Here is a 22,513-nt window from a genome sequence, read left to right on the forward strand (position 1 = left end):
AGATGATTAAACATAAGAAAGCCCTCCAATCTCCTGCACATCTGCAGCCCCTGGTCCTGCTGAGCACACAGTGACTTCTGAAGTGGCCACCTCAGTCACCCCTGAGCCCTTCACCACCCAGCCATTTCCACTCACTGCAGTACAGATCCACCTCTTGACTGTGTTTAGGATGACAGGAGGTCCTTCAACCCATCTGCCTCTTGGCTTCTCTGCCCTTTAATTGAAAGAGATTATGGAAAGGATATCTATTCCTTTTTATTTTTCCAAAATATAACACACATCCAACTTGCAAGTAAATACAGAAGCTTTTTAATTCCTTGGAAAAAAATTTCTGGATAATTCCATGTATTTTAGTAATCATACAGACAATCTTATTCTTACTGGTTCATTACCAAAAATAAAAACTATGGTAACAATTTATAACTCCATAGATACAAATAATCTCATCTATTTTGACATTGAAAAAGTCAGAAAGACAAAATATAAATTCTGAGTGCAGATATTAAAACCATATGACATTCTAAGATTATCTTTTTATTTTATTGCTTGTTTTGCTATTTGTATGTTCATCTTCCAAGAGCCTACAAGAAGTGAGGAAAATATCTGCAGGCTAATTTTAAACAACATGAGACAAGAGTTTAAGTACTAAATATTTTTTAAATAAAACTTTTAGTTTATTTATTAAACTAGAAAGGATTTTCCAGAAACACATCAGCTAAATTGTCCTGTAATGCATTAATAAATGGAGAACATGTATCTTTTAGGAAATATTTTAAACATAGTAGACGCTACCCAAAAAGTTAATCATGTTATGAAAATTTTCAAGTCACAATTTCTTGGACTAATACAAGTTAGTTTTTAACCTGAAGTCAGAAGAGCAAAATCTGTAAAATAATAATAATAATAATAATATTGCCATTGTTCTCAGCACTCTACTGATAAATCCTACACATCCCTAAAGGCTTTTCAACAAAATGAACCACAGTTTCTTGGCAAGCTCCTTGCTTAAGTGGCAAGTAACTTTTGAAGCTGTGGACAGAAGCAAGCTCTGTGGATAGCATTGCTCCAATGTGAAAATCATCTGCAAAGAAAGCCCAGCAATAGCCTTGCTTCCTGCACATCTGCAGGTCTGCATAGGTGCTCCCTGGGCAGGTGAGACTCTTGGCTCACAAGTCGGAAACAGATTAAAGACAAGAGAAGGAAGTGAAGGTCACACATCTTCAGTTTACAGATGCTATCCCAGTTAAATGCCAGGGGCTTTGAACTAGAAATGGACAATATGCAAAAATGAGGTCACCAGATAACAAAGTTGAGGGTGTTAAGATGCATGTACCGCATAAGAAGACAGAACTTTTCATCTGTAGTGACAAGAAGTTTGCCTAAAGGCCATGCTAGCTGGAATCCACTTCTGAGCATCTCTCCTGGGCCTTTCTACCGATTCATCAATAATCATAACTGATATTGAGAATGACACTTGGGACACCCTCCAATGTTCTGCAGGCTTTTCCAAATCAAAGAGAGGCCACATAATGCCTAGTCTTTTGAGATGAGGGGTTAGCCTATGTTTTATTCTAATTATTTGGGGCTCAATGATAGCTCTATTGCTTTAGTAATTAGAATATCCTATTCCCCAAATAGGACCAATGATTGGAGCTTATTGTACAACCAAAATGAAGGTTGGGACAATGGGCTCTTAGAATCTAATTACCATCATGAATTCCCCCACTGACCAACTCTTCAACTTTCTTTCTAGATGCAAGATCACCAGGGTGTTTCAATGAAACCAGAACATTTCTTAGAAGTCCTCACAAAAACCCGACATTGTTGTAGAGCTCAGGATTATTTCTGATTAGGCCCTCTACTTGCTGGCAATCTTCTACGTGCAAACATCCAACTTTGGTTTGCTGTTGAGTCTGAGTGGAAGGATTCCCATTCTGCCTCTTAGTCTCCTTTAGGGACTTGGAAATGGAAGGTAGTGTGGTTCTTTCTGGCCATCAGCCAGGCAAGGGACCCCAGGCATTTTGGGGTAAGTTCGACTAGCAATTTTAAAGAACTCTTCTGCAGCATCAAGAGCAATAAGACGGTCCTGCAAAAATGAATGAATAAATAAATAAATAAGAGAAACAAAGATGGTTGCTAAGCAAAATCAATCTAATAAAAACAAAACCACCCTAGAAATAATAATGAACAAGTAAAATATTTATTAAATTTTTCCCAACAAATTTAAAAACATACCTTCACCCTTTATTTACATTACCCAAGAAACACTCCACCAGTCTTGGGGTCCTTCCAAATGACTTTTCAATCTTAGGTTATATAAGCAATATCCCTTACATCTCTTCGACCTACAAATCATTCAAAAATCTAACTACACAGCAGAATTAACATCAAAACAGGCTCTTGAACCACACCCCAAGCTGCAAGAGCTTTAGGTGTAATCCAGAAAACTGGATTTTTAAAGCTGTTCAAGTGACTCTGGTGCCACTTGGCCACTGGAAGCCAGTGCATAGGATGGCAGCATGAGCTGCTACCTCCTCCTGCAGTGGTGGCTGGTGGCTTCAGAATGAAGAGCACATTAAATACTAGAAAAGGCAAAAATCAAAGCAAAATTAGGGCAGATAAAAAAAAAAAAAAGGCATCCACTTACCACGACAAACAGGTATCTCTCTGAGAGCTCCCAGCTTCTTGGAAAAATACTGGTCTCTTCAGCCAGTTTCAGCAGCATCTCTCGAGCTTTCCTTGTGTTTTTAGAATCACTCATGGTGCTGAGTTTAGTCACCGACAACAAAGAGTCCGCTTCCTTTTGAAAACCTGAGGCAAGAAGATTGACCTTCATGAAAAGTAGCCACTAGGAAACGTCTGCCCTGCAATAAGGTTCCTGCCCCCTAGGAGATGAAAAGGGACCCGAATGCAGAAAGTATACAAACATCGGAAGACTGAGCCAGAGGCACTACTCCATGTGCTGCTCCCCAGCTCTGTGTGACTGGCAGAGTCTTTAATTAAAATACTTTTGCCGTTTCTCCCTGTTGGCTTTTCCGTGTTAAATTGTCCCTCAGAGTTAAAAGCACATACTCACCCACTGCCTCTTTCGGCCCTTTGTTTAGTTTGAAACCCTCGTCCCTGTCCACTCTACTCTTGCCTCCTCGAGGCCCTGTCTCTAGAATTCCTTCTTGCCCCCACCACCCGCCCTGCATCACCTCCAGATCCCTATTTCTCCAAGCCCAGATTTTCTTCCTCAGAGAAATATGGTTGGCTGGTGAAAATTACTTACCCATAGGTAGAAAAGGCCCCAAGACTTAAACCTTCAGAGAATAGCTTAATTGTAAAAAGAAGACTATTAATTCACGAGAATATCGGGTGAGTTAAGAAGGCAGAGGCCCACCTCAACCCACGGCATCCCACTAAAGCATCAAGGGCTATCACATGGCACCCTCTTTTGAAAAGTGACAATCCCAGGACATTGTGCGCTTTCAAAGCAGAAGGACCAAGGACTTCAAAATTGATAAATTCATTTTGTAAATATTAAAACAGGTTTATTTTATGATAAGAGGTTTATTTTATATTAATTTTTATATTAATCTTATATTATTTAATAGTTAATATAAATATTAAGACAGATTTATTTTATGATATTTATCACATCACAACCTGGTAGAATTAAGAAAAACTATTACCTGGTATCTCCTCTAATGCTACAAGGGTTTTTTTCCCAACCTTGAAACTTTTCTTCCTTCTACTTGTTCAGAAATTTTGTACCAAGTCTTGCTGCCTCTCTTACAACCAAATGTGTCCTAGCCTGCCTCATCTATAAAGCTATTAGTAACTGGCCAATTATCTCCATTTAATCCAATGTACGGGGGAAATAGTAAATCGTAGTCCCCGGATGACTTCACTGCCCTGTGCTACCCTGTATGGGGACAGATGGAGTAGCACATGGCACAGTATGTCCTTGAGACATGGGCTGGTGAAAACAGAAATATCAGAGGTTTTTTGCTTGAGGATATGAGAGCAGGATTGGGAAAATAATTAGTACACGGTAGTTTTAATTAGCCAATTACTGCCATTCCTTTTGTAAAAACCATGGTGGAAAGAGTAATGATCACAACTGGTTATTTTTACCATTTCACAATTTCTTTCAGACTCACCCAAATCTTCTAAAATGCGTTTCCATCTGTTTCTCACTTCCCTTCGAATCTGCCGCAGGGCATAGATATCATAGTTAAGTTTTTGCCACTCCTGTAAGAAAATTAAAATTCAGTATTATTCATACCCTCTGGCCTAAACCTCTACCTCATTCTTGACTGTCATGTTGCTTTAACGCATGACCTCCCTTTTGACTAATCTTCAAAGCATGCCTACAAGAAGAGCAAGGGATGAATGAGATAGAGCCAGCAGGAACACCATCAGCTACCATGTCTGCAGAATCTGCTGAGTACAAGGTGATAGGGCACTTTCCACAAACATATTAAACTCTTCACTTTATTCTCTCAGAGATCTCACCTGCAAAATGGGTTAAACAATGGTAAATATTTCATCTAAGATTGTTATAAAGATTAAAGATATACAAGCACAATACCTGTGTGTGGTGAATGACTAATATAATTTCTGTATTTAAGCCAATTGTTAGATGAAGAAATGGAGGCTCAAAGAACTTAACTAATTCGCTGTCATCCTGCTCACAGGTTCTAGGATTAATATTTAAACCGAAGTCTTACTGCAAAGTTCACAATGAGGGTGACTCCCCCAGAAGCTCCCTTTGTTAGAAATGCCGGAACCTGGGAATCCCAAGCATCTTGATTCCTAGCCAATGCTTTCTACATCAAAGGCTCAGTACCACTCTGTCTATTTTTTAAAAATTTTAAATTGATTTTTTAAAATAAATGACAGTGGAATGCATTACAATTCTTATTACACATATATAGCACAGTTTTTCATATCTCTGTTTGTATATAAAGTATGTTGACACCAATTCGTGTCTTCATACATGTACTTTGGATAATGATGTCCATCACATTCCACCATCCTTGCTAACCCCCTTCCCCTTCCCTTTCCTTCCCACCCCTGTGCCCTATCTAGAGTTCATCTATTTCTCCCATGCTCCCCCTCCCTACCACACTATGAATCAGCTGCCTTATATCAGAGAAAACATTCAGCATTTGTTTTTTGGGGATTGGCTAACTTCACTTAGCATTATCTTCTCCAATGCTATCCATTTACCTGCAAATGCCATGATTTTATTCTCTTTTATTGCTGAGTACTATTCCACTGTGTATATATGCCACATTTTTTTATTCATTCATCTACTAAAGAGCATCTAGGTTGGTTCCACAGTTTAGCTATTGTGAATTGTGCTGCTATAAACACTGATGTGGCTGTGTTCCTGTAGTATGCTGTTTTCAAGTCCTTTGGGTATAGCCCGAGGAGAGCTGGGTCAAATGGTGGTTCCATTCCCAGTTTTCCAAGGAATCTCCATACTGCTTTCTATATTGGCTGCACCAATTTGCAGTCCCACCAGCAATGTATGAGTGTACCTTTTCCCCCACATCCTCACCAACACTTATTGTTGTTTGTCTTCATAATAGCTGCCATTCTGACTGGAGTGAGATGAAATCTTAGGGTAGTTTTGATTTGCATTTCTCTAATTGCTAGAGATGATGAACATTTTTTCATATATTTGTTGATTGATTGTATATCCTCTTCTGAGAAGTGTCTGTTCAGGTCCTTGGTCCATTTATTGATTGGGTTATTTGGGTTTTTTTTGGTGCTTAGCTTTTTGAGTTCTCTATATACCCTAGAGATTAGTGCTCTATCTGATGTGTGAGGGGTAAAGATTTGCTCCCAGGATGCAGGCTCTCTGTTCACCTCACTGATTGTTTCTTTTGCTGAGAAAAAACTTTTTAGTTTGAATCCATCTCATTTATTGATTCTTGGTTTTAATTTTTGTGCTATAGGAGTCTTATTAAGAAAATCAGGGCCTAATCCCACATAATGAACATTAGGGTCTACTTTTCTTCTATTAAACTCAGAGTATCTGGTTTAATTCCTAGGTCCTTGATGCACTTTGAGTTGAGTTTTGTGCATGGCAAGAGATAGGAGTTTAATTTCATTTTGTTGCATATGGATTTCCAGTTTTCCCAGCACCATTTGTTGAAGAGGCTATCTTTTCTCCAATGCATGTTTTTGGCACCTTTGTCTAATATAAGATAATTATAATTTTGTGGGTTAGTGTGTGTTCTATTAGTGTTAGTGTGTCCTCTATTCTGTACCAGTCTAAATCACTGAAATAGAAACAATTGAAAAAACTGGCAAAACAAAAAGTTGGTTCTTTGAAAAAATAAATAAAATTGACAGAGCCTTAGCTACCCTAACGAAGAGAAGGAGAGAGAAAACTCAAATTACCAGCATACATGATGAAAAAGGTAATATCACAATAGACACTAGAGAAATACAGAGGATAATTAGAAATTATTTTGAAAACTTATACTCCAATAATATAGAAGATATTGAAGGTATCGACAAATTTCTTAAGTCATACGATTTGCCCAGATTGAACAAGAAAGATATACACGATTTAAACAGACCAATATCAAATGATGAAATAGAAGACACCATCAGAAGCCTACCAACCAAGAAAAGCCCAGGACTGGACGGATACACAGCCAAGTTCTACAAGACCTTTAAAGAAGAACTAATACCAATACTCCCCAATTTATTTCAAGAAATAGAAAAAGAGGCAGCACTTCCAAACTCATTCTGTGAGGCCAATATCACCCTGATTCCAAAACCAGGCAAAGACACATCAAAGAAAGAAAACTTTAGACCAATATCTCTAATGAACTTAGATGCAAAAATTCTCAATATAATTCTGGCAAATCGAATATAATAACATATCAAAAAGATCGTGCACCATGATCAAGTGGGATTCATCCCAGGGATGCAAGGTTGATTCACCATACGGAAATCAATAACTGTAATTCATCACATCAATAAGACTCAAAGATAAGAATCATATGATCATCTCAATAGATGCAGAAAAACCACTCTGTCTTATTTACTTTCCCTCGATGGGATGAATCTTTAGAGAACTCAGCAAGCCATTAACAGGCTATCATTCTGAAAAGTTCTTTATCAGTCTTGTGTATCAGGCCATCACATTGTCCCCCATACAGAGGCTAAATCTTTTAGAAACATTAGAATCTTCATGGAACTAAGTGCACCTTTGAAGTGTCATGGAAATTTGTTTTTAGAGAGGGTTATCTACATAGAACTTTATAGATAGGTCCTTTTATAGAATATACTTTTTCTTCTTTCCAAATCCCTACAGACTGGAAAAACTGAGGGGGAGAAAACCTGAGTGCTGTCCTCTTCATTAGATGGGCCTTTTATATACTTCATTGCCCAATCAGAAAAGACCCAGACTGTCCAGTTTGGATCCCAGCTCACTATATATTAACAGCTTGACCACAGGGAAGTTCTCTGCCTCTCAGTTGCCTCATCTGCTATATGGCAATACTCCTACCTATGCCCTAAGGCCTACTGTGAGGCTTGACAGATTAATATAAGCCCTTCAAATACAAGGCGGGCACATTCTCCTCCAAATCAGTGTAGATGCAATTTAAAAACAGAAAAAAAAAAATCCTCCAAGATTTAGAATGATTTCTACTATGAGAGGAAAATGTTATGCATTCCACTACTTATTAGCCCATTCCTCAGGACACCCAGAAGAAATGTGTCTGTTCTCAGCATCAAATGGGATTTTATTTTTCCTAAACACTATTTTAACTTTCTGGACATCAAATTTTATAACTGATCAGTTTCTACTTTAAGTTGGAAATTTAGTCTTTTCATTTATATATATATAGGATTTTGGGGCTGGGGATATGGTTTAGAGGTAGAGCACTTGTCTAGCATGCATGGGGCCCTGGGTTCAATCCTCAGCATCACACAAAAATAAAATAAAGATATTAAAATATATATATGATTTAGTAGGCATTTTTTTAATGATTACAACTCAGGGGCTGCTTTTTATGTCTTCATTATGATCTTTTCTTTTTTGTTCTCATGTTCTAGTTCATGTGAGTTGCCTTAAATCCTGTTTCATAAAGACTATAAACAAAGCATCAGACAGAGTGGTACAATATGCTTATCGTCAATATAACTGACCCTGTTTTCTGGATTTAGTGAAAAGTGATCAGAACTTTAGTTATACAATCCACAGAACTGCTTCATGTCCACACACCTTAACACAAGTAACCAACCACTAGGTGGCTTCACTAACTTGTGATTGAAGGTCTCTTAGTTTTTCTTAGTTCTTTAGGCCGATACCTCAGGCCTTGTTCTAAGTGTAGACAAATCTTTATTTTTCAGAGATCCACTCATCCTTGGATTATCCGTATGTTCCCTTCCTGCTGTCCATCTATGAGCTATTTTGCTATTCCTAAATACCCACACCGAATGCTATACAAATTCATTCAGTGTTACTCTGACGATGCAACATACACCTAATTAACAGTACTAAGAATGGGTCTGTACCTAGTGCATCTCTGGATCCCACTGTCCTCTAGTGTGGCTCACAGGCAACTTGCACACGATAGGTACTTGTTAAGATCAGTGGAATGAAACTAGGCATTTCACATATATGCATACCATTACTGTCTTCTTTTAACAGAATCATCATGAATAAACACATTATAGTATCTAGAAATTCTGTGCAACATATAAAGCTCTTAAACCAATGGAAGTTTTTGGTAGGATTTTATCTAACAATTGTCATTTGATAAAATAAATCATAACTGGAGAATCTGAATTGCTCTTAAACAAATGACCCAGTGAACAGAATCTAAGTGCAGTAAATGAAGAATGGGGATGTACAAAATCTAATTCTAATACCACTTCCTGGTATTAAAGACAAGCAAGGAGCAAGTCTTTTTTTTTTTTTTTTTTTTTTTTTGGTGGTGATCTACTCTACAGCTTCAAATAATAGGCTTATGCTTCCAATTTTTGTTGTTGTTGTTGTTGTTGTTGTTGTTACTAGGTATTGAACTCAGGGGCACTTAACCACTGAGCCACATCTCCGGCCTTTGTTTGTATTTTATTTAGAGACAGGGTTTCACTGAGTTGTTTAGAGCCTCGCTAAGTCGCTGAGGCTGGCTTTGAATTTGAGATCCTCCTGCCTCAGCCTATGGAGCCACAGGTGCATGCTACCAAGCCCAGCTATACTTTCAATTTCTTGTATATTATCTTTAAACTTCTTTGATACGACTGCCCATATGGACAAGGAGTAATTTGCTCTTCCTTTGCTCCATCTGTGTGTGTGTGTGTGTGTGCATGTGTGTGTGTGTGTGATCTCTGTCTCTGTTTACACCAATCAGGATCCATCCCTCAGGGCTGGAACCTTGCTGTCCCAAACAAAAGCCGGGTCCTAGTAGGAAGGAAGAAGAGGGTATATATACTGGGGATACTGATGTGTCTGTCACAGGAGAGATAGGATGTTTGCTTCTCCAACATCTATTTTCCCCTTCATCCAGATTTTTCTCTGGAGAGCAATTATATCTGCAGCTGTAAGTAAACTTTGATGGATTTAAGTCAATAAAGTCAGCTTTAGCTATATGTGAATGTTGGCTTAAACCCTAATCAGTGCTTAGGAAAGCTTTCAGTGAGATAAAACGGTCTCCAAAAGACCTTTTTATGGAAATAGAGAGGGGAGCTGGCCATACCCCTTATCGTCAATCTTTTTTATTTTTATTATTATTATCATTATTATTGGTACTGGGGATTGGCCCAGGGTGCTTAACCCCTGAACATATCCCCATCCCTTTTTACTTTTTATTTTGAGACAGGGTCTCGCTAAATTGCTTAGGTTGGCCTCAAATTTGTGATTCCCCTGCCTCAGCCTCCCAGGTTGCTGGAATTACAGGCATGTTCCACCATGCCTGACCTTATCTCTAATGCTCAGGTGAGGAACTAAACAGAGTGACCCTGGTTGTAAAGTAACAGATGTACTCATAAAACATCTAAGTAAATTCACCTGTGCAATGGGCATGCCATGCCACCTTTCATGTGTGTGTGTGTGTGTGTGTGTATCCCCTGTTTATAAGCACAGTGTGGCCCTCCATTGTATATTGCCACCTGCCCCTGCCACCAAGGAGTGACTAATAAAATACCCAAAACCTCTCCATTGAGTCCTCCAAGTTCTTCCTTTTTACTTGGGGTGCTTGTAGCCCTGGGGTTGAACAGCATCATGACATAGTTGGCAGGATCCCAAAGAGACAGGTGCTGAGTTGTTTCCAGAGTTGGGAAAGTCCATGGAGTCTGCAGGGGGAATCCCAGGCTGGCCATGAACCTCATTGTGATTGTTGCCTATTGGAGGGATGGGGACTGTCACATGAGCATGGGGATGCCCTGAGAGTTCAAAGTGGAGGCAGATAATGCAAGTGTTAGAAGCAGTATCCAAAGTAGTCACGGGAAAGCAAAAGGAAACAAAGATGCCAGCCATGGTGGCTAGGTTCCTGCTGTGTGCATTAAAGTCAGCCACAGACCAGGAAGGAGCCAGCCACATGGGCTCAGCTTAGAAAGAGTTAAAATTGAAAAAGGCCCATTCAGTGCAGCCTGACAGTAAGGATCTGCTGTTGAAGTGCTTAGAACCTGCAGATGGGTGTCTGCAGGTCATGGCCTGCTGTTATGCTAAACTGAGGGGACATTATGGACCCAGAACCTGTATCAGGACATTGATGACTCAAAAAAACTGGAGCCCTGAGATGTGAGAGCCATTCAGGGGTCCACTAGAGCCAGTCACTCAGAAGCTGAGGTGGAGCATGAAGATATTACAGAAGCTAGACCAGCTATGAACCAAAAGTGCAAGACCCAGAGGAGTGGCCTGAGGGGCTGACCTAGATCTGTTCCCAGCTCCAGAGGGATGTCTACATATCACTATCAGACCTTGTACCCCTGCTGAGCTGGGGTCCAAGATCAGGCAGGAAACAAAAGAAGTGCGCCTGCAGGGCTGCCCTGCTTGTGGGACACTGGAGCAGGCTGGATAACAGTGAATAGTACAGAACTGTCTAAAGTGGCTTCAGTAACTGCTCACCCTGCTTTACCTCAGCAGCTTTAAGGCAGTGCCGCTGATGCAAATGTGGGTCATTACTAGCTTGTCTGCTTCTCCCACTTGCCAATACATGGCCAGATTCAGGAGACATTCCTCTGCCCAGAAGCCCACGAGAACCTATGGAAGAACTACAGAGCTATTTGTGGGAACTGGAAATGAAACATGCTATTTATGTGCAGCCTTTCCCAGGATCAGACACTATGATTTACTACTGGGATGAGGGATGCAGCAATGCACACAGCCCCTCTGTCCACTTACGGTGCCCTGGTATCGATATTATCCCCGTTAGTAGAGCATCCCCTCCAGCAAGCAGTACAACTGACAGCAGAAGATCTAGGGGAGACCGACAGATTGCAGCAGAAAAGAGGAGTCTGTAAACCCAGAAGAACCTCTCCGAGTGTCCTGTCAACAGATGCACATGGACTTAATGGCTACAGGAAATAGAAAGAAAACAAAGAAACAACCTAATGCCACCCTAGTACAGTTATGGAAGCAACTGCCAAAGGATAAGAGGCTTCAGCCACGACCTCTCCATAAGGAAACAAAAAGGGAGGTGATCCAAAAGGTAAAATAGACTCTTACTCTCAAAAGAGACAAAGACAAGCCTCTCCTATTAGGAGATGTGATGAAACCAGAGCCCAAAGCTCCCCCTGAGGAATCCTAGTGTGGGACAACTAGGGAAACGGTCAAGGTTCAGGGCTCAAAGCCATGTCTCTGGATGGGAGGTCATGCAAAGAATTGGCAACACACTGGTCTTCAAAAAGAATTCAGAGTAACAGCACTGGTGGACACAGGAGCCGAGCATACATTGATATATGTCCAATCCTAACAAATTCCCAGGCAACTGAACTGCTTTTGATGAATACAAAGGAAAAACAGTGAAAAATCAAACTGTAACATTAGCATTGCAGCTTGGACACCTCCACCCTTCCCTGACCCAGAGTTTATAGCTCCTGTTCCTAAATATATAATCAATGTTGATATCTTCTGGGGTAAATACCTACAGACTATCGTAGGGGGACTGTGGTTATGGGGACATTAAACATGTCATCTATGAAGCTAAACAATATTAAGAGGACAAGCTAAACACCCACTTGTTGTCTTCCCTGTGCCCAGCAGAGAATTGTTGCCACCAACATTATCAGCTTCTGGTGGCCTTCAAGAGGTAATAATGGAGACAATATGCAGATTGGCTTCAATAAACCTAATTTGCTCAACCCACAGTCCTTTTAACTCCTCCATGTGGCCCATGAAAAAGCAGGATGGAACATGGCGGACTGACGGTGCATTACAGGGAATTAAAGAAGGTGACCCTTCCACTTAATGCCATCCCTTACAGCACTGCCACCATGCCAGAGGAGCTCAGCACTCGATTGGAAACGTGTCACTGTGTGTTGGATCTTCCTCATGCTTCTTTATTGTAGATGGAGTCCTGAAGAGTCAAGCCTGCCTTGCCTTCACGTGGCATGTGCATGTTACCTCAAGGATTTCTCCATCGCCCCATCCTGTGTCACGGGATTGTAATGAACCTGGTGAGCTCTGCTCATACATGTTTATAGAAAGATCAATTCTGATTCTCATTCGGTGCTCACCAAGGCTCCCCCAACGCTTCTGACTCATTTGCAAGGGAGAGGATGGGTTGTTAACCCCGACAAAGTGCAGGGCCCTGGCTTTTGGGTAAAATTCTTGGGTGTTATTTGGTCAGGTAGGACAAAGGTCGGACCTCAGGCTATGAAAGACAAAGTTCAGGCATTTATACTTCCCAACACAGTAAAGCAAATACATCAACTTGCTAAGGTGTTATTGGAGGGCTTTCATCCCTAATATAGCTCAGTTATTATGACCCCTATATAATTTGTGTAGGAGGGGTTCAGCCTGGGAATGGACTGACCTTTTAATCTGGCCAAATGGACAGTAAAACAGGCACAAGCTCATGAAATATTAGATATATTGAAAACTGTTGAGCTTACCACCCATGTTACTCCAGATGGCTTTGGATGAGGCTTATGGCAGTGGATTAAGAGCCGTAAGACCCCCACTGGAACTGGGTCACCCCAGAAGATACCAACATTACTAAGTTATGGAAGGTGACAGAGGAATGTTATGGGTCATTGGAAAGACAACAGTGTGCTACTTCTGCTGCTCTTCTCAATTGTGAAACCCATCACCAGGGAAGCATCAGTCGAGGTCGCACAACAAGATAAAATGGCTACAGAGGAAACTGCCACTTGGCTACAGCCCAGATTAAAGTATGCAGGACAAGACTATGTGGGCAGCTGAGACATGCTGGGGACTGCCCATAAAGAGGTCTGGTGTTGTTGCTGCATGACAGGACTGCCTCGCCTGCTCTCAGCGCTACCTACAACAACCTGATGCCACTGACAGGCACATCAAGCAAGGTGACGTCCCTCTTCAGTGATGTTGGCTGGACTACATTAGTCCTCCCGTTATCAGAAGGGACCAGCTATGCCCTGGCTCACATGGACACAATTATAGGCTTGATGCAAGCCTCCCCCCCAGCAGAAGAGCCAATCAGGGACTGATCCAGCTGAGTGCCGTGTATGGCACACCACAGGTGACTGAGAGGGACCAAGGAACCCATTTCACATGTGATGTCATACATACAGCAGTGGACTCAAGACCAGGACATATTATGGATTTTCCACTTGCCATGCAGGGGTGGGCTGCTCATCTGCCTGATGCACTGAGGACACTAAATGAGAAACCCAGACATCAGTGTCCTGCAGCCGTTTCTTTGTGTGTTAACACTGATGGCCACCAGCATTAAGGCTACAGATAAAAGAAATTTCCATTGAGCATTTTTTTTAGACCAGCCTGAGACACAAGGAACAACTTACTGCTGCCAACTCCTCAAGACATCTCATCAGAGACAAAGAGCATTAGGTGGCCATGGACTATAAAATAAGCCCCTGGTGGTCTGCCTTCTGACCCTCTTGGGGAGGGAGAATGTCTAAATTTACAAGTAAGCCCACTGTGTTGGGACCCCGACCCTCACAAGTACATGATATGACCCTCTGGTATCATCACCCAAAAAACACTGTGCATCAGTTTATGGCAGTTACATATTTCCAAAGTGTCTTACTCATTCTATATCCCTGAAGTACATGTGAATGGCACGATACACTTGCCCAGGCAGGCCTGCTGTGCAGGCTACTTTACTAAGACAAGATCATAGCGTAGCCTGTATACTGCCTCATGGAGCTGATTTTCCATGCCTATTAAACGCTTGTCTTATTCTCCGTAGGTTAGCAACAAGTAACCTATTCCCGAACTGGGAAATGGAAGTTGCACAACATGCCAACCAAACCAACTGTTGGATCTGCTCAGAATTCCCTGTGACTGCAGCACAAGAACTTCCCTGGGTAGTCCACCCTGCCAATGAGATGGACGGACTTGGATTAAACAACGGGGCTAAAACACAGTACTCTCAGGCTTTAACCCAAGTGCCTAAACAAATGAATGCTATCTTAATTACCTTAACATGCTTGCTGATAAGATTCTTGCTCTTTGTACTGCTGTTGTAAGACGTGGATGCAGTGTGACATCGGTGTCCTTTCCTAAGGGCCTCACGGAAGACAGGGGACAGTGTGAGATTGTGAGGGACAGAAAGGGGCTTCTGAGGCACTGAAGAGGTGGAGTGTTGGGTTAAATGCTAACCAGTGGCTAGGAAAGCTTACAGTGAGAAAGGTCTCTAGAGAATGTGATAAGAAAGAAATAATAAGAAAGAAAGAAATAGAGAAGGGAAGTTGGCCACGTCCCTTATGGCTAATCTTTAGGTGAGGATCTAAACAGAGTGACCCTGGTTGTAAAGTAAAGGCTATACTCCTAAGACATCTGAGGAAATCCACCTGTGCAGTACGTATGCGGCCTATCTTATATATTCCCCTACCACTCAGGAGTAAGTGAGTAATTAAAATGTCAAACCCCTCCATTGAGCTCCCCTTTAGGATTAGTAAATGGTATATTTGGGACATTTGCAGCCCTGGGGTTGAACAATGAGAATTATCCAGGGAGCATCTGAAAATACCAACGCACAGGATACACCTCCCAGACCAACAAAATCAGAATTTCTTGAAATTAAAAAGCAGGTTTGAGATTCGATGACAAGCCAACAGGCATATCCCATGGGTTCAGGGATGGGCACCTCACCCAACTCAAGCCCCGGAGATGTAATGAAATCCATGAGGCCTTGGAACAATCAGGAACAGGCTTCCCTCTTCCCCCTTCCCCTGGATGCCATAGGCACAAAATCCCAATGCTTTAATTGCCCCGAGGAGAGCCAGACTAAGGAAGGAATTAACTCTCAGAGGAAGACAGAGTGAAAGACAGAGATAGAGCTGACAGACATCCTGAAGTCTGAATCCAGTCTCCTCTGAAGTCAGTCCTACTTCTGGATTCTGGAACTCTCTTCTATGAACCAATTCCCTTTAGAGCTAGAAGCTCTTTTTCTGGTCCTTGCATCTAAAAAGAATCATGTTACAAAGCCCACTCACTGAGTATACAAACAAAAAAAGAAAATATAGATAATACAAAAAAGATTGGTCTCAAATTTTGCCAGCTCTTGCCCCTGGCAAGAAAGAAATTACAGCATGCAGACCTATTTAGCTGGGGATTGATGGGGCTCACAGAAGATGCAATAGCAAGGGTTCTGCTTCCCGCATCCCAGACCTTCTGTCCTGCAGCACCTCCAGCAATGACACAGATACAATTGCAGCCCTTGTCTGCAACCAGGGCTGTATTTTAGTCCTCCCCTGAACTTTGTCCAGTGGAGGAGAGCCTTTCCGCTCTTGCAAACTGTTGTTATAACAGGGGAGAGAGCTGGCTCTTTTCTAACTGTCATTTCTTCTGAAGATTCAGGGGATAGAGGTCCAACTACTACAGGCCTAACCGCTCAGCTCCCTTATGAAGACATACTGTCACCTTATAGATGGATGGGCCATCTATTTCCAGAGCCCAGCCACCTTAAAAGAAAAAGATGACTATGAAGCACTGCTTCCTCAAACTGTTCATTTTACCTTATACATTTATTATTTGTTTATGTTAAGTAATACATCCATTCACAATTCAAAAAGTGCTAAAGGCTCTGTCCCCCAGCCACCAGCACCCTCTCTACAGGTAACGATTTCTCTTGTAACCATCCATGGTTTTTTTCTTCTCATAAATGGTAGGATACACTGGGCATGTGGTACAGACCTGTAATCCCAGAGGCTTCAGAGGCTGAGGCAGGAGGAATGCAAGTTCCAAAGCCAGCCTCTGCAACTTAACAAGGCCCTAAGCAACTCAGTGACACTCTGTCTCTAAATAAAATATTAAAAAGGACTGGGGGGACTGGGGTTGTAGCCAGAGGTAGAATGCTTGCCTAGCACGTGTGAGGCACTAGTTTCACTCCTCAGCACCACATAAAAATAAATAAATAAAATAAAGGCACAGTGTCCATCTACAACTAAAAAAATTTTTAAAACGGGGGGAGGGAGGCAATCCCAGAAAATCAAAAATGGAATGTTTTCCCTGTTAAGTGCATGCTGATCCATAATGGGGGTGGGAGGAGAGCATGGGAGGAGAGCATGGGAGGAATGGAGGAACTTTGGATAAGGCAAAGGGGAGGGAGGAGAAGGGAGAGGGCATGGGGGTAGGAAAGACGGTGGAATGAAATGGATATCATTACCCTAGGTACATGTATGAAGATACCAAACCTGTGACTATATATTGTGTACAACCAGAGACATGAAAAATTGTGCTCCATTTATGTAATGAATTAAAATCCATTCTGCTGGTGTATATAACAAATTAGAAGAAATAAATAAACAAATATTTTTTTAAAAAAGAGCTGGGGATATGATTCAGTGGTTAAGCACCCCTGGGTTTGATCTATGGTACCAATAAATAAATAAGTAAATGGTAGAATACCATACCCTGAACTTTGCACTTAATAAAATAGGACAGCTATTATTCTGCATCAGAACACAAAATGTTTGGCTTTTCTTTTAATTAGACCATAAGATATAAACAGAAACCATAATTATAGTAAACATATTTATTTTATAGAAAATATACCCCTCTTGAATTTCAATATTTTCCAAAGTGTGCCTTGAAACTAAAAGAATTCCTGAAAACTTTCTGCTTCCTACTCATTCTTGCCAAAATCACCATCAACAAGTATTAAATTTTCACAGGTATCATGCACTATACACAAACAACCCTTTGGAAATTTCCACTGTGGCTCAAATACCACCAACATGGAAGGAAGACATCATACAAACGTGACTATAACACTGCACAACAAAATTAAACACATCTCAATCAGGGAGATATGCATCATGTAGGACCCAAATACTTTGACTTGCAAGTGGTGGCTTCCTGGTGAAATGAATTATTTGAACATGGCAACTATTATTTGTTTCCATTTGGTCTTCACCAGTTCACATCATCTTATGCTACTTTCTACTTCAGATGAAGCAAGACTGACTCTCCAAAACGTTGAGAAATCCTTACTGACTGCTTCTCCAGTTTTGCTTCCTTTCATCTTTTAGGTAGTGGAAAACATCAGAGGAAAAGGAGAAAGACATGTAATACACAGTCAGTATCAAGATTTTGACAAACATCTAATAAATGAGTGAAATCTGAGACAGATAATGGAGACTGGGGTCATCTTGCAGCCACTCCGGAATACTCAAAAGCATTGGGGTCCGTCTAATGAAATGCCTCTAATACGCACTGTGGGGCTCAGTTTCAGAGCCAGGTCATCACTTTTATCAGTGATATGGGAAGGTCAAAGAGCACAAAAGTAGAAAGAAACCCTAACATATGCAATAAAGAATCACAATTTAAATAATACAGAGGGGTGGATATCAAAATTTATTAGGAATAAACAAAAATATTCCTGGGTTGAAAAAACTCAGCACAGAAAGTACCGGAAATAGGGATGAGCCTACATAGCATTTTGTGTGAAAGAAAGGCCAAGGGTTTGAATAAACCAGAATCTCCAAATCCACCTAAATGTCGTATTCAGTCTGCATTTATTAGGCACATTTTCTGTGCCAAGAATAGCCCTGAGCTTGCAAAAAATAAAAATGAGTAGTACATGGAGCTTGCACTAAGGAATGAAAACATAGCCCAAAACTAATGTAACCTTATACTGAATTAACAGAAGCACTGCTGGAAAGTAAGTAGCAATTAGTGTCCTCTGCACAGAATCCTGGGGGAGCCACCTGGAGAGGGAGGCTGCTCAACTGTCCTTCAGCAAGGAGGAAGCAACCAAGAGGGCCACCTGCTTGGAAACCATGTCCCATTGGCCTCCCTGACAGACCTGGGACCTAGAGGGCTTAGGGGGATATGATAAACATCCTTCAAACATTTTCTATGTGGAAGGATTCCTTTTCTTCTTTGCAAAAAGTTCAGAAATGCAGAACTCCATGATGAGCTATATGACAGGCCAGAGTCCCTCAGCAGGCACATCAGAACAATCACCCCAGTGCCAAGTCCAAGAGAAAAAGGATTTATGAGGAAGCAGTTCACTTTTCTTAACATGCCAGCAGGCTTCCCCCATGCCAGCCACCACAATCCCCTGGCCTCCTCTTCCAGTCCATTTCCCACCCTCCCCAGGCTGCTAGATGGCTGCAAGGGAACCTGCGCCTGCCATTCTCACTGCCTCCACTTACTCTCACCCCCTGTCCCCTGCAGCCGGCCTTCTTCAGGACCTGCTCCCCACCCTGCCCACCCCACTGGTGGCCAAATCTGATGACTTCTCAAGATCCTTTACAAAGACCTTCACTTTCCCTATAGCATTGAATCCTGATGGCCTCTCTCTTCTTAGCAAGCCTCTCTAGGTTTCTATGGGGAAGAGGAGTGAGCCCTCTTATCTGCCATTTCAGTTTCAGTTATCCAGGGTCAACTGTGACCCAAAAAATATTACAGAGAACATTCCAGAAATAAACAGTTCAGAAGGTTTACCTTGTGTGACATTCCAAGTAATGTGTTGAAATCTCTCAAAGTCTCATTCCATCCCACCTGGGACACAAATCATCCCTTTGTCCAGCACATTATCCATGCTGTATAAATCACCTGCCCATTAGTCACTTGGTACCTGTCTCAGTTATTAGATCGACTATTGAGGTCTTACACTCAAGTAACCCTTATTTTACTTAGTAATGGCACAAGAGTAGTGATGCCACCAATATAGATATGCCAAAGAGAAGCCACAAAGCAATTTCTTTAGCTTGAAAATGTGGAAGTTAATAGGGAAGTAAAAAAGGTTTTATTTATGTATTTTTATACTTTACAATGCTGGGAATAAAACCCAGGGCTTTGTACATGCTAGGCCAGGGCCTACCAGTGAGCTACACTCCCAACCTGGGGGAAAATTATAAACCGAAGTTGCTAAGATCACTGTTAAGGAAAAATACATAAAGAGTTCCATGCTATTTGTAGTTTCAGGCATCCCCTGGGGATCTTGGAGTGTCATCTGCAGAAAGGGGACAACTATCTTAAACACCCACTCGGGGCTGTCAGCACTGGATCCTCCACCACCCCATGAGATGGCTACCATTATCCCTATTCTAGAGAAAGGTTCAGTGTCTTGCTTAGGGCTGAAGTCAGCAGGAGTAAGTCTGGGGTTTGGGATCTGTTGCCACTAAAACACACCCTCCATACTCTTTGTCCTCTCTTCCCTTTGGTGGTGCCTCTTCCTTTGTCTCTTTCTTCATGCGGTTTTTGCCCAAGATTCTGTCTTAGGCCTCTTCTGATCTCTTTCTCCCTGGATAATTTCCCCAGTACCTCAACTTCTGTCATCACTGCTTCTGTCAGTGACTCCTAAGTCTCTTTAGCGTTCACCCAAGCCTCAGCTTCAGGTCTCAGTTTCCACCTCTGTGCTGGATGTCAGAGTGTGGACAGCCTGCTGACACGTGGATAAGCCCAATCAGACTCCTCTACCGGCCATTCCCAAGCCAGCAACTCCCTTCTATGTTCACAACTTGGTCAACTTCTGCTCACTCCCTCTAATCCCACCTTCCAACTCCAAATCAGTCGTCTAATTTTGCTGATTCCTCCTGTTACAACATTCCTCTCTTTTCATTTCCATGGCCTTAGCCTTACTTGGTCTGAATGGCTGCTCAAACCAGTCCCTCTGCTTCCAGAAACTAAATTCTCCAATCTCCTCCCAACCATGCAGGACATTTCTCTTTCCAAAAACTTCAGTGGTTCTCTATTGCTTAATGAATAAAAATTTTTTTTGGTGTGTGTGTGGGGGATACTCAGTATGTAACTCAGGGGCACTCAACCACTGGCCACAACCCTGTCCCTATTTTGTATTTTATTTAGAGTCAGGCGTTCACTAAGTTGCTTAGTGCCTTGCTGTTGCTGAGGCTGGTTTTGAACTCGTGAGCCTCCTGCCTCAGCCTCCAGAGCTGCTGGGATTACAGGCATGTGCCACCACGCCCAGCATGAATAAAATTTCAGTCCCAAGCAGGCTACCCATGACCTTCCCTGTCCAACCTTGTTCCTGATGATATCCCCTCCCCCTACAGTATTCCCCTGACTCTGGGAGACCACCACTGTGTTCTCCAGGGCACCTGGACCTCCATTCCTTCAAGCAGGTGCCCTCACGTTCTCATTCCTCTGCATCTAAATCCTACTCACCCTTCAAGACTCAGCTCAAATGCCACCTCTTTCAACTTCCAGTTGAAACTAACTGCTTCCTCCACTGAATTTCCTCAGCCCCTTTGTGAACACTGTTGTAGACTTGCTGTCTGGATAGCATCACTTAGGTGTCTGTAATGTCTCCTTTGCTATTCAAGTGTGAGACCCTTGGACACTAGAACCTGGATTTGCCCAAGTCCTACATAATGCTGGAACACAGTGGGTCCCCCAGTGGGTTTGCTTAATCTGCCTACATCTGAGAGCCAAGTTCTGCTGGTGAGTGGATCAAGAAAACAGCACTAAATCTTATAACAAAAACACATGGGCTACAACCCCTGCCCATTTTGACGTGAGTGGTTTATATACTAAGGTATTTTGATTCCCATATTTTTAGAAAACAATAGATTCAAGAAAAGTGAAGTGAAACAAAATGATCCATTAATCTTATACCAACCAGGCACTTGATGTTTGGTAGTTACTTCTCAGACGTGTCTCTTCCAACAAACTAATATTGAGGATATGCCACGCAGCAGGCCCTGTCCCAGACACTCTACTCTCAGCATTCAGAGGACACAGGTCTATAGATCCCTTTTGAGTGCCCTGCAAAGTGAAACTCCATGAGGTTAAACAACTCAGCTAAGATCTCACATCTCCCGTTAAGTGGAGAAACTAGAATTTAGATTCACACGTGACTGACTCCAAAACCCATGTTCCTGGCAGTACAGTAAGGTGCCACTCAATTCAGTCCAAATTTAGCACACTATATTGTCCCCCTCTGACACCAATGTGGAAACAGGGTGCAAAGACACAAATGGAACATACCGTACACAGATTTTCCCAAAATAGTCTCTGGGGTGGTCACTCAGGTCCAGGAGATGAATAGGCATCCCTCCTCTATTCTCTGGCTGTCCCCCACTTCCCAGCAGCAGGAGAAAGGTCAATGAAACCAGATCCCATGAAACCTAGTGCAAAGGACAGGCCGGGGAGGCTTGGCAAGGAAGCAGGCTTGAGAGTCGATTTAAGTAGAGGACGCTCAGAGTTTCTTTTAAACACACCAAGGCCTGGGCAGGAGGGGCATCATCTTTCTGTACTATAAAAGCCTGTTCTCTGCATCCATCAGACATGGTGTGCAAGTGAGAAAGATAGGATTATATTTCACTATTCCTAGACAGCCAGTCCACTCAATAGTTGTCTGCTCCACCTCAACCCAAATGGCACAGGCTCAAATGACAGAGCAGAGAAACCCAGGATATCAGAGGATAAGCAGGAGGCTAGATGAAGGAGGGGGTGACAGGGAGTGGAGGCCAGAAGGGACCCGTGCCCAGGGACCTGGCAGTAGGTGTGTGGGGACTCCAGGACTTGGGCCTCCAGTAGCTCCCAACATTTGGCTTTATTGCTTCATCCTGGACATTTCATGGGCACTCACTGTAAGAAAGGAAGTCGTATCTCTTGGTAACCAGAGCTGACAGAAACGAGCCTTTTCAGTTGTTAGGTAAAATTCTGACATAGGTGTCTCTCTCCAAGTCTCATCAGACCCACCTCCAGTGAACCAAGAGTCAGCTTCCGGATGACAAAAATCTGGTGAAATCAAGTGAAAACCTGAATAAGCCTCTCGCTTCGCTTGTTTTCAGTTACTGGCTTTTGTCACCAACTTTAGAGGTGACCTATAACAAACACCTCTGACATATGGGTCACGATGATCACAACTGCTGGAGTTGTTTTTCAGAAATCTGGTAGCTTAACCTGCCTGACACC

General features: G+C 42.1%; 1 protein-coding gene across 3 annotated transcripts in view; it reads right to left on the reverse strand.

The window, feature by feature from the left end:
- Positions 1 to 286: 286 nt before the first annotated feature.
- Mreg (melanoregulin) overlaps positions 287 to 22,513 on the reverse strand; it is a 57,122-nt gene continuing 34,895 nt past the window's right edge. For all 3 annotated transcript variants that reach the window (XM_015481345.2, XM_015481344.2, XM_048808516.1), the window contains exons 3-5: positions 4,146 to 4,236; positions 2,648 to 2,811; positions 287 to 2,086 (exon numbers count right to left, since the gene is read on the reverse strand). In XM_015481345.2, the coding sequence (XP_015336831.1) occupies positions 1,952 to 2,086; positions 2,648 to 2,811; positions 4,146 to 4,236 (390 nt within the window). In that variant the 3' untranslated portion in view covers positions 287 to 1,951. The remainder of the gene's footprint in view (positions 2,087 to 2,647; positions 2,812 to 4,145; positions 4,237 to 22,513) is intronic.

This window comes from Marmota marmota, unplaced genomic scaffold (genome assembly GCF_001458135.2).
Source record: "Marmota marmota marmota unplaced genomic scaffold, marMar, whole genome shotgun sequence".
Taxonomy (NCBI): Eukaryota; Metazoa; Chordata; class Mammalia; order Rodentia; family Sciuridae; genus Marmota; species Marmota marmota.